General features: G+C 37.2%; 1 protein-coding gene across 2 annotated transcripts in view; it reads right to left on the minus strand.

The window, feature by feature from the left end:
- LOC108280618 (ephrin type-B receptor 1-B) overlaps nt 1–17041 on the minus strand; it is a 380602-nt gene that overhangs the window by 264967 nt on the left and 98594 nt on the right. For both annotated transcript variants that reach the window (XM_017495793.3, XM_017495792.3), the window contains exon 2: nt 13131–13195. In XM_017495793.3, coding sequence (XP_017351282.1) covers nt 13131–13195 — 65 coding nt within the window. The remainder of the gene's footprint in view (nt 1–13130; nt 13196–17041) is intronic.

The following is a 17041-nucleotide window of genomic DNA, read 5'->3' on the forward strand; positions in this document are numbered from 1 at the left end:
GGAGTGATGGGGAAACAAGTATGTGTGCTATGCGTGCGAGTGAGAGAGAGAAAGTGAGCTACAAGAGGATTATGTGTCTTTACTTCCACACAGTATAGGGAAGTATATCTGAATACATTTGGGAAAAGGGATATATACTGATTCGCCAGATTATTAGCAGAACATATCCAGTTCAGAAGTGCATGTTGGTTATTTTGGTAGCTTAAAAGATTTGACAGAGGAAAATGAGCAAGTGTTAAAATTTATAGTGGGGGACAATAACAAAAAATAACAAAAGAAAGTATTAAGCTAACATTTCAGCAAGATATTGATTATGTCTGATTAAAATGATTAGTATGAGGTGATGACCAGGGCCTGCAAAAGAGTTGCTTATGGCATAAGCAACTCAACAACAGTACTGTATGGTTCATAGCCTGGTTAGCAACTTATTTGACTTCCTGTAATTCATTTAATCATCAAACGATGATAAAAACATACCGTCTGAAATGCTTAGTGCATTGATTGTTTTCTAGCATGTATGATTTATTAACTAGCTAACTTCTATGACTTGTTAGCTAGATAGCTTCTATGAGTTGTTAGTTAGGTTAAATGACCAACTGCTGCAGGTCCATTAAATAAGTAATAAACGATGGTATTAAATAAACATGTTTCATTGTGCCTGTTTTTGCCTTTTTGTATGATCCAAAAGAATACATCCTTTTGACATGGTGAAACTGCTGGCACAGTGCTACTGTAAAACCACTGAATTAAACAGGGAGTGCTGAGGTTCAGCACAATCAATTTTTATATCCACGAATAAAAGAGTAAGTAACAAGACTACCATCATTTTGATTTTAAAATCTTGTATTAATTTAAAAATGATTAGTTGCTCATAATGGTTTAATCATTTACCAAATATGCTGGAAGTTAGGTGTGTTATCACACTATTATTATATAACTTTTTGCCTTGATTACTGGCTGAAAGACTCTAAGGAGTTGCTTGGTTTTCAGAATCTGCATTGTACAGTGGTTAAGTCTATTTCATCAGCATTTTCATGTCATCTGTGAAATCTCTTTAGACTGGTAAGTCCCCACTCCAAAAAGTAATTGAATGTAATAGGACTACAACAATATTTTCCATCCATTGTCTATACCGCATATCCAACACAGGATTGCAGGGGAGCCTGGAGCGTATCCCAGGGAACTCGGAGCACAAGGTGGGGGACACCTTGGACAGGTGCAATAAACAAACAAACAAACAAACAAATATCATTCAGTGAGCCGCAATTCTGTGGGCAGAAATGCCATGTTGCAGAGAGAGCTCAGAAGATAATGACTAGATGGTAGGAAGGCTACAGTAACTCAAATAACCACTCTGTACAACCATGGTGAGCAGAGAAGCATCCCAGAAGGAACTTTGAGGTGGATGGGCTACAACTGCAGAAGACTCAACTGGACAGTTGAACATTGGAAAAACATTGCCTGGTCAGAATTGGTCTTAACTAGAGACGTGACTGTTTATCTTTTAATTCCGTCCATGCAGGTGTTATTTTGTTTGTACTAATCCTCAGTATTTTCTAACATATTTAGTTTTCTCTATTTCCCAAAATATAAACTAGTAACAAAACTTAAACCGGGTAGTTACAAAATACACTGCACAGTACCATGCATTAATGTTAATAAATACATATAATATACATCTTGTCTTAATACTAGTATTTGTATTAAGTAGTATTAATACTAGTATTCGTGCCAATTTCTACTATGTAGTACTTCAAGCTGCAACATAACCTCATGCAAAATCAACAGAAATACTAATGAGTTATAGTGATTAATAGATTTCTTATGAATACACTCATAAAGCACAGATATGACGCTAGCCTCTCCCATCACCCTAATCTTGAACATTCTTTACATTCATAACAAGTTAGCTCATGTAAATACACACAAAATTGAACATGTGAGAATAGCTCCTGTTCCACTCTTCCAATTTGGGATGAAACTTTTAAAACAACTTATCAGGTGCAGCAGACAAACTCACTCATTAGCAAATTCACTTGTGAATTTGTCACATTTACAGCATTCACACAATTAACGCAGTAGCATTTAACGAATGGAAAAGCTTTAAAAAAAAAAAAAAGACAACTGTGAATATGTGAAATTACATTAAATGCATGTTGCTACTCTTCTCTTCCTTTATTTCAAGAATGCATCGACACGCTCACTTAATGAATCCACATTTAAAGCTCCTATCAGCTACCGGCAGACACGATTTTATTCAGAGGCGTAACCAGAGTGGCTTTGAACAGCCATACAGCACACGCACTCGCTGGCTTTATGTGTGTTTAAGGAGTTGTTTTGTCGCATATGTTGGAGAGAGGTGACAGGTGCGGACTTGAAGAGCTGCTTTAAGAACCATCTGCTGCTAATCAGAGAGGAAAATTAAGCAAAGAAAGGTAAATAGTTCAAAAAGTGCACCTTTTAAATCGTTTTTAATACTTTCTATGAAGAATATGTGCATTATGAACTATGAATAATTTCATAAACTTATGATGCATTTATTGAGGCATTTTATACATTATGAAATGTTAACAGAATGCATTCTAAGCAGTACATTATAATACTATTAACAAAGAATGTCACACACATACCCATTGAGACCCCTGATTTTTTAAATTTTATTTTATATCTATTTATAAGTGTAGATTACTGCCAGACATATTATTATTAATATGTATATTATAGCTTTATTATAATACCTAATAAGTTATTATATTTGTGAGAGACAATGCACTATACAAGTGAGGTTGAGTCTGTTTGGTCTTGGTGATATATTGTGTTATTTATAACACATTATGTAAAGAATTTCTCTATAATGTGTAGTTCATGTGTATAATTCTTTATGGATGCATTATAACTCATATTGACAGGAATGTGTTCATAGTTCATTATACAGGGTGTCCCAAAAGTCTCCATAAATAGGGAACAATGTATGTTGTACATAGGGGGAGTACGTACAACACTCATCCACTCGGTTGGTCCGCAACACTTCCAGCGTTTTTGAATTTTTGTTAATAAGTTTGGCAGCAGTGTTGTGTGATGTGCTTGCCATGCTTCCTATTAAAGTCCATCGCAACCTTGCGACAGCTTGCCGATCCAGCTATGAGAATGATTTCAATACGTTCTTCTTTTGTCAAAGGCATTCATAAAGGTTATCTGAAAAAAAAAAAATAATAATAGAAATTAAGTATGAAAAATTTTGGAAGACATTTTGCTAAAAGTGTTAATTTTCCCTATGTATGGAGACTTTTGGGACACCCTGTAGACATGACCTTCACAGAAAGTGTTACTCTTGTTTTCCAAAAGCATTTGATTATCAAGACAATAACACCCTTAACCTTTTAAGGCCAAATGTCTCAGAGGCACCGGGTTTGTGCCATTTTTAAAAAAATATTTATTTATTTTTTAACGACAGGCGCAAGTTTGTTCATCTGGCAGAGCAAAACAAAAGTTCATACTTCAAAGCAACTGTAAACATTTTAAACATGGTATATGTCTGCAAATTCATTTTTAATTAGGTTATTTTAACTGACAAAAATAGCACAGAAAAAAAATAGACATGCCCCCTGGAAATGTCAAGCGTAAGCCATGTTCCTGTATGTCTAGCTGGACAGCCACTGCCAATTATCATCAGTGAGTTTAAAAGAATACATATACATATAAACACACACACACACACACACACACACCGAATGTAGTCTAGGACTGTCTAGGTGTGTTTTTATTTCTAAATTGTTGACGTGATTGATTTATTATTAGCTGAAGCTCAGATGCTGTATCAGTTATAGTTTTTGAGCTATCTAACTAGTAAATGTAATATTGCTGAGGACTAGCATTCATCCTCTGTTTAGTAGTGATTCTCTCTGTTGTACCATCCAATATATTAAAATACTGCTCTCGGCTGGTCAAAACTTGAGGCCATTTAACACTGATCACATTTCTGAAGTGTTTTACATGTAGATGGACTACAATCCATCAAGACATGACCCCATCCATTCTGCTGCCTCTTTTACCACTGTGTCATCATTGAGATCCAACCAAATCATATAATATACCTTTCTAAAGGCTGTGAACTTGAAGCACTGAAATTGATTTCAGCTCTTTTAGCAGCCATGCCTAGATCATATTTATTTCATGAATCGATGTAAGCATAAATTTTAAAAATACTAGAACTGTTAGAACTAGTATCAGTATCGACACTGGTATCAGGTTCATTTACTCATGCTCATATTTTACTCGTACTGGTAATCACATGTGATGCTAATTGATGTAAGCCTAGTGTTTGTGATTTTGGCAATGACAGAGGACAAGAGTGACAGCAAACTGGAAAATGTCAAGTGGTGGAACTACACCATCTATCTACAACAGGTAACGTGAAAAAAACAAAAACAAAAACAAACATCTTATAGTGAGATACTTAAACAGTATCTCGAATAGGGTGTGATGGCGCAGAGCTAGATGAGTGAGAGTGGTCATAAAAATGAGCACAGCGTGCTATGACTTGCGTGCAAACAAAAGTATTCCTAAGTGTAGAGCAATGAAACAAGCGTGCAGAGAAACTGTCGCACATGTGAGCACTTCACTTCTGCAAGCACTGAGCACTGAGAAATAGGGCGGCCATGGCTCAGGTGCTAGAGCGGGATGTCCACTAATCGCAGGGGTGGCGGTTCAATTCTCTACCCACGTGACTCCACAAGTGTCTTGGGCAACACTGAACTCCCAAGTTGCTCCAACTGGCAGGCTAGTGCCTTGCACGGTAGTTCTGCTGTCGTGTGAATGAGAAACAGTGTAAAGACCATTGTAGAACTGCTAAGCTTAAAAGGCAATATATAAGTGCAAACCATTTACATTTTTTAATAACCATGCTGATTGATACTGCTCTGCTCACTAAGGTCAGCTGCCATCACACTCTATATTAAAGATACTGTTTAAAAGCTATAATATCTTCAACATACAACTGAGTTCATTGGTAGCACCACATGGCACCAACCAACATAACCAAAGCCAACTGCACTGTTCCATTACACTGCGTAATACAAAGTAAGCATTAGTACTGGAATCAGTATTGATGAGTACCAAACACATCTAGAAAAAATGGTATTGATTAGAGATGCACCGATGTATCGGCTGATAATTGGTATCGGCTGATAAAGGCTATTTTTCCCGATATCCGATATCGGCCGATAGTTTAAAAACATCAAATGTTCAGGGCCGATTATATCCCTTCAATAAAAAGAGGGTGGGAAAACACATCGATTTCGTGCCCTGTGTAAAGATGATGTCTCTTGTGTGGAATGATCACAAAACTGTAGTTTGAAACCTCTGTAAACTCTGCACTGCTAAAATTTTACACTAAGATTAAATCTTACTTTAATCTTCAGAATTTATAATGTGTTAATGTTAATTTGAGTAATGTGTTTTCTGTTTATGAGTCCAGTTAGTGTGAAATAACTTCTTGAAATGGAGAGAATACAGTTTTTATTTACATTTCTTTCAGAATTGTGGAATTAATTATTATTTATTTAAACAAAGGTATAAAAGGCAGATCTATCGGTATCGGCTGATATCACTCTGAATAATCGGTTATCGGTATCGGCTGAGAAATTTAGTATCGGTGCATCTCTAGTATTGATGCATCCCTAGCTTAAACCCCAACCTACTGTATGCTATACTGAATCTACCTCAATTCTATCCCTTTATTTAGATGAATGCACTTAGAAAGAGAGAGTATGTATGCATTTGTGTATGTGTCTAAATGCAAGCTGACAGCGTTCTATATTGTATGCTACATGCTTCCCATTCCCAATTCTCCGCCCGGCTTTAGCATTCACTCTTGTGTGACTAACACAGTGTCTCTCTGGCACCATTATCTTCCCGGAACTCAGTAAAGAAGCAGAAGGCTTTCTTAGATATTTCGCTCCATTTGAGTTTGCCTTTAATTGCCTATGCCGTATCACGCGAGGGACTTTCTCAGCTTGTCACTTCGAGTTCATTTTCACTTTCTGGCCCATGATACAACGGGGTTGGTATAATAACAGTGATGACATTCAAAAGAGGTAATACAAACAATCCCATAGGAATATATGTGTATGCTCTCTCAACCTACAAACCCAGAAACCCAATCCAGTTCTTTTACACAGCACAGTCATTATCAAATCTCTCTCTCTCTCTCTCTCTCTCTCTCTCTCTTATACACACACAGTGTCAGTGCATGCTCAGCATTTATTTTTAAATTTGCAGCTTTGTCACCTGTGTGTGTGTGTATTCACTTTCACTAACTGTTGCGAACCTTGCCATGTGTTGCGAACCTTGTCGTAAATCATTATCCAATTCATCCATCAATCCATGTCATGTTTAAGGGATGTGGGGCACATTGGCTTAGTGGTTAGCACATTTGCCTTGTACCTCCAGATTGGGGGTTCAAATCATACCTCCACCCTGTACTCTGAGTTCCCTGGGATAGGCTCCAGGTTTTGAAGGTTGTGAGACAATGAAAGGCCATGTTGATTAATATGGGAGTGTACTGGACACTGAGCTGCTATTACCACATCTGGTGTAAACTGGAATTTGCTTATCCATTCATATTCAGTAACTGTTTTATCCTGGTCAGGGTCATTATGCTTCAAATTGATTACTCATTTAAACATTTACATTTTGGGAAATGGTGGCAACATTTTTTTTTTTTTTTTTAATGTCATGGGTGGGTGTACAAACAAAAAATAACTGTATGAGCAATATTGGTCAGTCGGTCGTGTCTGGGAAAGCAGGTGGGAGTGGGATTATAAAACAGAACCATACACTAGAACTCTAGATATTACTGAAAAACTGATTGGAATTATAAGGTTAATGCAAAACTGAGCTAAGGTTCATATATATTTTCACATACATGCTGATGTATGTGAAAGGTTTAGTAGATAGAAGTTTACATTAAAATGCCTAGGTCTCAAAGTTATATTATTTCAATACATATACAGTATATGAGGTCTGGCCAGTTTATAGGAACACCTTACTTAGCGTCTTGCACTGCTGCCACATGTTTGGCTGATTCCATAAATAATTAGAGGTGCAGGTGTTCCTATTAAATTGGCTGGTGAGCATACAATATATATAATCCAGGAGGTACCTGCAGTGTCCTTCATCAGCTGTACATGCAAAGTGCTTCTGAGGCTGTAGGAGGTGAAACCAGTGGATATTTGAAATGGTTGGTGATAAGTGCATGACATTCATTCCATGGGGTTCCAAACTCCCCATAATGTATGGTACATGAGCGCTTTCTCCCTACCTTACAACAACTAGCAATGCAATCCAGGCTGCCATTATTGTTTCATCGATTGCAGTTGATGTGTCTCACTACTGGATAGGAGAAATCCTTCATTCTGATGGTAGGAAGGTGATTGACAAAACAATCAGCCAGTCTCCACTTGGTTTCTCCAATGTATATCAGACTGCATCTCTTGCAAGAGAGACAATAAAAAACTCCTGCCTTGATGCATGAGGAGTCACAAAAACCTGTGATTGAGTGGCTGTGTTCATAAACTTGCTTATGGAACATCTAGAATGGTTGCATGCAAGAGTGCCACAGGTTCTGGTCATTTAATTCACAGTTGAAATGTGTGTGTGTGTGTGTGTGTGTGTGTGTTTGTGTGTGTGTGCGCATGTGTTTCACATGGAGTGGCTTCTATACTTTTAACAACTACTTATGTTCTTGGACAAAGACATTACAGAAAAAATAAATGTACAATCAACACACAGTGCAGAAACAAGGCCTAATGGGATGCTCTTATTCGTTCGGTTATGTCTTGTGTTTTGGAAATCATATATGCATATTTGAATGACATCATGCACAGCTTTTGTGTAGTAACAATTACACTTAATTTTTGCCAAATTCATATTTATATTTAATGTTATCACACAGATGAAACTGATTTTCTACCAAACTTACTCTAATTAAAAAAACAAACTGTCACGATTCCCCCTTGAAGCAGCGTGCTCTAAGCGCCAATGCGCGAGCACCTGCTTTTCCGCTGTTGACCGTAGTGACATTGGGACACGTGTGTTTTGTTTATGTCTGTCATGTCGCCTCCCTGTTCCGTCATTGGCTGGGAATCCACGTGGGTCTGAATTGCTCTCAGCTGATAGCAGTTGAGACGCTGATCATGTCGGCATATATAGCGCGTGCCTCCCAGCACACAACGCGGAAGATTAAGAAGTCGTAAGTAAATGGTTAGCGTTAGTTTAGGTTGCGCCATAGCCATAAGTTAGTTTGTGCTGGATTCTCCGCTTCCAGTCCCTCGCCTTAGTTCGTGTCCTGTTTTGTGTAATGACCTAGATTCCTGCCTTGCCCAGTGTATGCCTGTTTGCCAATCGCCTGACCTCTTGCATGTTTATGGATTACGTTTTGGATCACGTTTAGGATTTGTCTGCCTGTGTCTCTACAAATAAACAACTGTTATCCTGCACTTGCATCTGCCTTATCTCTGCTCCATCACGATTTGTGACAACAAACAAACAAACAAAAAAAACATAAAGTAACCTAAAAAGCTTTCATTACTGAATTTTGTTAGAATACTTAGTTATTCTAAATAATACAAAAACCAAGGAGCTCCATAATATGACTAGCAAAGCGGTAGACAGACTGCTTTGCATAAGGTTGATCTCAATCAGGCATGAAATGAAATAAATGGGTACAGTATGACAGATTTTATCATCCTCATCATGACATAAAATAATTGACATGACATGATCACAGTCGAGATTTTGAACTAATCTGAATAAAAAAGGGTCTGGAAAACAGGCTGAGAAAAACATGGATAGAAATGTATAAATCATATGCTAATTACCCCTGCTCTCTCAAAGTTTTGCATCATTGGGAAAAGACAGCTCCATAGGGTTACAGTTTTTATGCTGTTACTAGATTTATATTTAACATTTACTTTTAATATTTAGATGTGTATTTAACATTTACAATGGAGATTTACTGAAACTTAAAACTGTTCTTTTACATAAATCAGCTATATGTATCCGAATGGCCTCAAATGTTAAGAAAACTTAAAAATGAAACTTCATTCATTCATCACTTCATAAATGAAATTTCATTTTGTGTCCCAAAAAATGTCTCTCAAAATGTCTCTGAAACTCTGAAACGTGTTTATATTCATGGTAAAAGCTATTGTCTATGACAAAGGCAGAGAAAAACAAATACCTCCACCAAAATGCAGTAAAAGTGCATTTATCAAACAAAATAGACTCTTTTGTGTGTCTGGAACTTGGAATGAACAATTTTTTTGTACCTTTTTTTTTTATAGGTTGTAAGAATCTTGTGTTGTTGGTATCAATCAGTTGTTTCTTTAGGGAGTTTCTGGAAAGATTTGCCAGCAGGTGAATTTTCAGAACCCAAAGAGAGAACATAACGGCCAAGTGTTGTATTTAATTCTGGGTCAAACCAAAACAGCAATTCTGGTGGAGTGGTAGTGGAAGATTGATTTTTAGTTTTAGAGAGCCAAAAAAAAAAAAAAAAAAAAAAAAATTCACTGTCTGGCTGTACTCTTCTTAACCCCCCCACCCCCCCCACCCCCCTCTCTCTCTCTCCCCATCTCATTTCCAGCATCACTTTCACTCTTACATTATGTACTAAACTTTGGAGGAACATCACAAACACTGCAGGAGACAGAAGTTGTGTTTTGAGGAGGACTGAGCAACAGAGTGCTCCAAACTGAAAAAATATCAGCTAATTATTTGGCATGCTTTTTTTTTTCTTTTTTCCCCTTGATCTCTTAATGATCTCTTCATCCACTGCACATCTCATTGAAATGTTACGAAGCTTAGATTATCTGCTTAACAACTCCCATATTAAGCCCATTATTATTTACATTCAGGACATTTTCATTTCAATCAGGACTTCCTGCTGTGCTCACACACCTGATTCAGTTCATCAACTAATGATCAAAGTCCTCATTATGCTTAATGTAGTGATGAGAGCATACCAACTGCAGAGATGAGATTTGAAGAACTCTGGCCTGAAGCCAACACAGTCTCATGATCGCACATCAGTACTCATTGGCATATGCGAACTATTATGAAAACTTAATAATTTTAGCATAACTTCATTTATATTTAGCAGCTGTTGTTTCACATATGACTTAATGTCCAGTATTGCTTATTAGTGCACTTAGAAATTCTGAGTGAATCTTATTAGACTGTGAAAGGTAAAAAATTAGAACATCTGTATGTGACTTGAAGGTGTTGCAGTATTGCTGATCACCTCATACTGATCTTAACTAACACTTCCTGTTCACACTAGCAAGTGGCAACTCACTGGTTTCGTTTGTATTTTGTCCATCACTTGTGAGCTTTTACCATCCAGATTTTTTGCTGCAATGAGAAACAGTAGCAGCCAAAATGTAAATGCTTTTAAAGGTAATTAATTAAGCATAAATTAATCAATCCATTAATCAGGCTGTTGTTTGATTTCACATTACTTGGCATAAACGATCTCTGTTATTCTTTCCAAGCTTTATTTTTCTTCATAATGTCTCTGTACACATTTAATGAGAGGTCTTATCTAACAAAATAAGATGAAACCATGGTTATAAGTTGTGTTTATCCCCCCAATGTTTGTGCATCAAACAGTAAATGGTATGAATTAAAAGGTAAGAACTAAAGTTTGTGAGAATCGAGAAATATCAGACCACTCTCACTATTGGATTGCTCAGAATTGTTCAAACCAGTTGTTTGGATTTGGCACTTTATAATGTCATACCTAAATTGCATAGAGCAGTGGTTAAAAATATATTAAAATTAGTAATTAAAATTTCATTTAACCTGTATGTTAATCAGGACTGTCAACCTTTGAACTATGATGTGCATAAAAATGAGAAATATTAATAAATTAAATCAATTATATACAGCACATTAAGTTGAAACGTCACCAAACAGAGACATCTATTGATATACCAGTGTATAGTACTATTAGCCACACACTGATTAAACCTATAACTACTTAAAATGGATATGTTTTTAGATAGAGGACACAATCTCTCAGCTGAGAAAGTTAATACAGAACAGCCTAACGTGAAAAAATAAATAAATAAATTTGCAAAAATGTCATGACTCCAGGTGACCACAAAGGAATGTATGAGATGTATGACTGTTTGAGAAGCACTGGCATAGAATATAGAATATCTAATTTTAAATGCCACTTATGCTTTCATTGTCACTGTCTCGCGCCTACATAGAACATGAATGGTCACCTGTCGCTTTGTAACTTCTTGTTGTAAATGTAAACGTTCAGTGAATCATATCAGAAAACTCAAATGTCAAAATCCAATCCAATACCAATCCGGCTTTATCAGACAATGTTAAGAAATTAAAAATAAATAAACAAATAAATACAGTTCTTTGTGATATGGCTGCTCATTTTCTCCACTGCAGATGGAGATCTCCACTTGTGAAAGCAAGTACGATGAGTCATAACTTTTTCTAAACAAAAACTAGTGTAAAAAACTGAAAGTGGCGTCCAACCAACATATAAAAATTTTACAGACGTGAAAATTGGTCAGTAGGTAATAGTTCCTCCTACTACTCAGACAAGTGAGATCAACCTGATCGACCTGAAAGTGGCCCTATAGCGCAGCCCTATCGTCATGTTGTGGCTAATATCATGTGAACCATTTAGCTCTGCACACTCCGATTTTGAGATAATTTGAATAATATGCTAAATATCCTCTTGTGAATTAGTCTTAGGAATTTTATTGTATATTTGGTGTTACCCAGCAATGTCTGAACTGCAGTAATGATCAAAAACATGTTGAGATGTGTAAACAATATGGCCGCTGCATGTCAATCAATTCTATTGGAGTGGAGCTTAATGTATTCAAACAGCTGCAACAGAAAACTGAAAATGCAAACAGAAAACTGAAAGGCATGATCATGACAAGAATAAATTTTGGGGAGTGGTCATCCTCTGTGGGTGGAGTTCATTTAAAAATAACACCGAGAGAGAGAGAGAGAGAGACCTTGCGATATACTGCATCTCAATGAGCTCACATTGGCTCTAAATGCTAATCTCTCTGTATCCCTACACCCTGATTTCTCTACAGCTCGATTCTACCTTGGCTCCATGCCTTTAGCTTGATTTTGCGGACTCTGCGGAGCCTAAGTGCCTTCATTATGTCATTAAGTCACTGTGAATGGGGCTGGATGGAGAATAATGGCTGTGCTGATGAAATAGCATGGGGAGCTTCTCTCCACGATGCTCTGATGATGCAGAGAAAGCAAAGACAGAAGCCGACACACACACTCACCCACACCCACAGCCACACATCCACACTAATATCGCTCCATTTACATTCAGCAATAACAACACCTGGAGTGCGTAATCATTTTACTGTGATATTTTTTAAGGTAATCCAAAATGATTTAATGACTCATTCTGTCTCATTCTCTCCTAAACTCTTTCGCAAGTTATTGTGAGAGGTAATAGAGCAGAACTCAGCTCCCAAGAAGCCTTTTTTCCCCAACAAAAGCCAAGAAGTAAACAATTTCTAAAGGCTGTAAATAAATAAAGAGCTACAACTGGGAAAAATGACACTTTTATTAAAGTGCTATTAATGAGAAATGCCTCTTTGGCGTGAGCCATAGTATTTCGTTGCATTTACCTTTTACCAATAAAACGCAGTTATAATATTTTCAGCTTTATTAAAATTTGGGAATAGATCTCTCTCTCTCTCTCTCTCTCTCTCTCTCACACACACATACACACACACACACTCTTTCTCACCCACTCTTTCACACAAGCACATTGGTGGTTTTACCTACTAGTAAAGTATCCATTATTGCACTTAAGGGAGTTGATTAGCTATTTTAATGTTAGATTTTCAGTGATCACGAGTTCAAATCACAGCATTGCCACAGCCATCCGTGGACGAGAGTCCATGAGAGCAAAATTGGCCGTACTCTATGGGTAGGAGGGATGGCATACTCTCTCTCCCCGGTCAATCAGAGAGTCACTAGCCAATCAAAACTAGCGCTTTCCTCTGAATGTGTTACTTTCCTCCGAGTATGAAATCTCTTACACTCCCACACACACTTACCCCTGATGCAGGGTACGCTGTCCAGCCGAGTTCAGCTGTGGCAGTCCGTGTGTCCAAAATTGTCTCTGTAAGAAAAAGAGAGAGAAAAAAATTTAAACAGAATAATAATTTTTTAAATAATAATAAAATATGTAGTAGTAATTTTCGATGCCACTGTAATATGCAACCAATGACTGAGCTGACCCACAATAACAACCTACAGTGCCATCAACTAATATTGGCACCCTTGGTACATATGAGCAAAGAAGGCTGTGAAAAACTGTCTTTACTGTTTAACCTTTTCATCTTTTGTTAAAAAAAAAAAATCACAAAAATACTTTGCTCTCATGGATATCAAACAATTGCAAACACAATACAGGTTTATCAAAAATATCTTTGTTAAATATAGGTGTGCAACAATTATTGGTACTCCTATGAATTCCTATGAGAAAAATATATTTGAAGTATATTCCCATTGATATTTTAGATTTTTTTTTTACCTGGGTGACTAGGAACAGAAATTGTTCAACCATGACGTCCTGTTTCTCAGGAGTATAAATATGAGGTAACACATAGGCCAAATTCCCTAAGTCATTCATAACAATGGGTAAGACCAAGGAATATAGCTGTGAAATGTGGCAAAAGGTTGTCTAGCTTCACAAAATGGGAAGTGGCTATAAGAAAATAGCACAAGCATTGAAAATGCCCATTTCCATTATCAGGGCAATAATTAAGAAGTTCCAGTCAACTGGAAATGTTATGAATCAGCTTGGAAGAGGACGTGTGTCTATATTGTCTCAAAGCACTGTGAAGAGGATGGTTCGAGTGGCCAAAAATCTCCAAGGATCACAGCTGGAGAATTGCAGAGGTTAGTTGTATCTTGGGGTCAGAAAGTCTCCAAAACTACAATAAGAATTCAGCTAGATCACCACAAGTTGTTTGGAAGGGTTTCAAAAAAAAAAAAGCCTCTACGTTCATCCAAATAAAATAAAATAAATAAATAACACAAATGTCTTCAGTTTGCCAGACACTTCTGGAACTTCAAATGGGATTGGGTTCTATGGTCAGATGAAACCAAAATAGAAGTGGTTTTGGTGCACTCAGAGAGGTAGCCATATGGAAAAGTACCTCATGCCCACCATTAAATATGGTGGAGGCTCTTTAATGTTTTGGGGTTGTTTTTCTGCCAGAGGACCTGGACATTTTGTTAGGATACATGACATCATGGACTCCATCAAATATCAACAAATTCAATGAAAACCTGACTGCCTCTGCCAAAAGGCTTAAAATGGCTGTGGTTGGATCTTCCCGCAAGACAATGATCCAAAACAGACATCAAAATCAACACAAAAATGGTTTGCTGACCACAAAATCAAGGTCCTGCCATAGCCATCCCAGTCCCCTGACTTGAAACCCATAGAAAACCTGTGGGGTGAACTGAAGAGGACCTCTTAGATCCCTTGGCATGTACTCTCCAACGTCATCAGGCATTATAAGAGAAGACTCAGTTGTTATCTTGGCAAAGGGAAGTAGCACAAAGTATTGACTAAAAGGGTGCCAATAATTGTGCCACACATATATTTAACAAATATATTTGTTTTGAATAAACTTGTGTTTTGTTTGCGATTATTTGACATCCATGAGAGCAGAGTATTTTTGTGAACAAAAGATCTAAAGGTTAAACAGTCAAGACAATTTTTCACAGCCTTCTTTGCTCATATTTACCAAGGGTGCCAATATTAGTGGAGGGCACTTTATACTGAAAAATCCTACACATTCCAATGCGATTTTGTATTAAATATGTGATCATGTGGGAAATGGTGCATCTCACCACAGTATGCCCTCCAACAGCATATGTAAATTTGAATTCTAGTAAATGTCATCATGTGAACACTATGATCATCAAGTGTGTGAGAAGGAACGTGAAAATAAATGAATCCTAGAAATAACACAAGCGCTTTATGTGGGAAAATGTGTAAAGCATAGGTCTAGATGTCACACATGAATCATATGATTATTCACATGTGAAGTACATGTGATTTTTCTGTAAAGCTTTAACACAGAGTGAACAGACTGCATGTAAGTGTTCAGGTTTTCTCCACGCTTATCAGTGGAGATATCGGTCAGTGAAAGAACTCTCTACAGACAACATGCACTACTTCCAGATAAGAGTGTTTACAGAGTAAAAGGGCATAGTCAAGTCCTATTATACAAACAGACACACACACACACACACACACACACACACACACACACACACACACACACACACTCACCCACCCACCCACCCAAACCTACACACACAGTACACACACTGCCTTTTATGGTGAAAGTCAAGTCAAGTCATCATTAAGGATAAATTTATACATTTAAAATTTAAATCCGTAATTTATATATTTCTGTAACACTGCTTTGTCCATGTCCATTGTTAAAAGCGCTGTACAAATAAAGTTTCATTGAATTGAAGTCAGGCTTATTTATAAAGCCAAAAATCATAAGCAGGCATCAGTGGGTTTTATACACGTCAACCTTAGGCTGGTATGCTACACAAGATGGCCACCTCAAATTAAGCATCCTGTGTTTGTTTGAAGCACTGCTTGTGCATGTCCTCATACATTAACAATATGTGTCCATGAGAGGCAGAACCAGCAAGTACACTGGGGCAGATTGAACAAAGCAATGGTGGAAAGCTTTAAAAAGCAGCTATCAGAGATAGCAGAAGCTAGCTTCACTTTTGGAAGAATGCAATGAGAAAACATTGAAAGATTGATGAGCAACAATGTTTTGGCTCTGTTTTGGCTCTGACTTGCCCTCTAGTGGTTATAGGATTTTAATCTAGATTCATAAAGAGGTATGCAGGTGAGTAGCTTGAAGATGTGGAAACACTTCCCGGAGATATTTAGGACAAGGGATTTGAAGTCAGCTTGAAGGTTAAGCATGCAATAGGTGACAAATGCAGGATTAAAGAGCAGAGAAGTAATTGTAAATCTAATCTACACATATTAATGACAAAAAAAAAATCACCAACACAAACATGTACACAGATGACTATCATGCTAACACATTTCCACTCAGAAAGCATTCCTGACAGCACATTCGGATGAATATTTATGCTGAAGCATGCAGAGTGAGCCACAACAAACATTGTTAAAGATGTACCATTTTAGTACTCATTTCCACACTATTTTCCTCTGGAAGGGATTACATAATCCAATTTAACCAGAAGTATAGTGATATTAATAGCTTCAATTTCAATTCAGTTTTATTTGTGCGGATAGATATTGTCACAAAGCAGCTTTTCTAGAAATGTAGATTTTGATCCCTAGTGAACAAACCAGAGGCGACAGTGGCAGGGGAAAACTCCATGAGATGACAAGAGGAAGAAATATTCAGAGGAACCCATTCTTTTTTGTGTGACAACAGATAGTGGGATTATAAATCATTCCTGTCACGTCAGGGGTATTTAACTCAAATTTCTGAAGGTCCTACTATAAAAAATGCTGCACATTTTACAGTAATTTACTGGCAACTCGGGTAAAATATATATTACAATACTGTAATATCGTAATGTAACATAAAATAACACATAACGCAGTGCACTTGCTCATTTGGCTGATGCAGAATACAAATGAGCTGGAGGTTAAGGGTCTTGCCCAACCATGGCAGCACTGGGATTTGAACACACAACCTTCTAATTCGTTATGCAAAGCCTTATCCACTAAACCACAACAACACCACATTGATTCAACTACTCCTACCACTGAATGAACTCCACAAAAAGAGCGCATTGAATCAATGGAAGGTAACTGAGCTAGTTGTTGTGGCTCCAGGGTTAAGGTTTCAAATCACAGATAAGAAGCTTATGTGTTCAAATCCCAGCCCTACCGAACTACCTTGATTGGGTCCTTGAGCAAAAGCCTTCAGTTCAGTTG

The sequence above is a fragment of the Ictalurus punctatus genome, chromosome 20 (assembly GCF_001660625.3).
Source record: "Ictalurus punctatus breed USDA103 chromosome 20, Coco_2.0, whole genome shotgun sequence".
Taxonomy (NCBI): domain Eukaryota; kingdom Metazoa; phylum Chordata; class Actinopteri; order Siluriformes; family Ictaluridae; genus Ictalurus; species Ictalurus punctatus.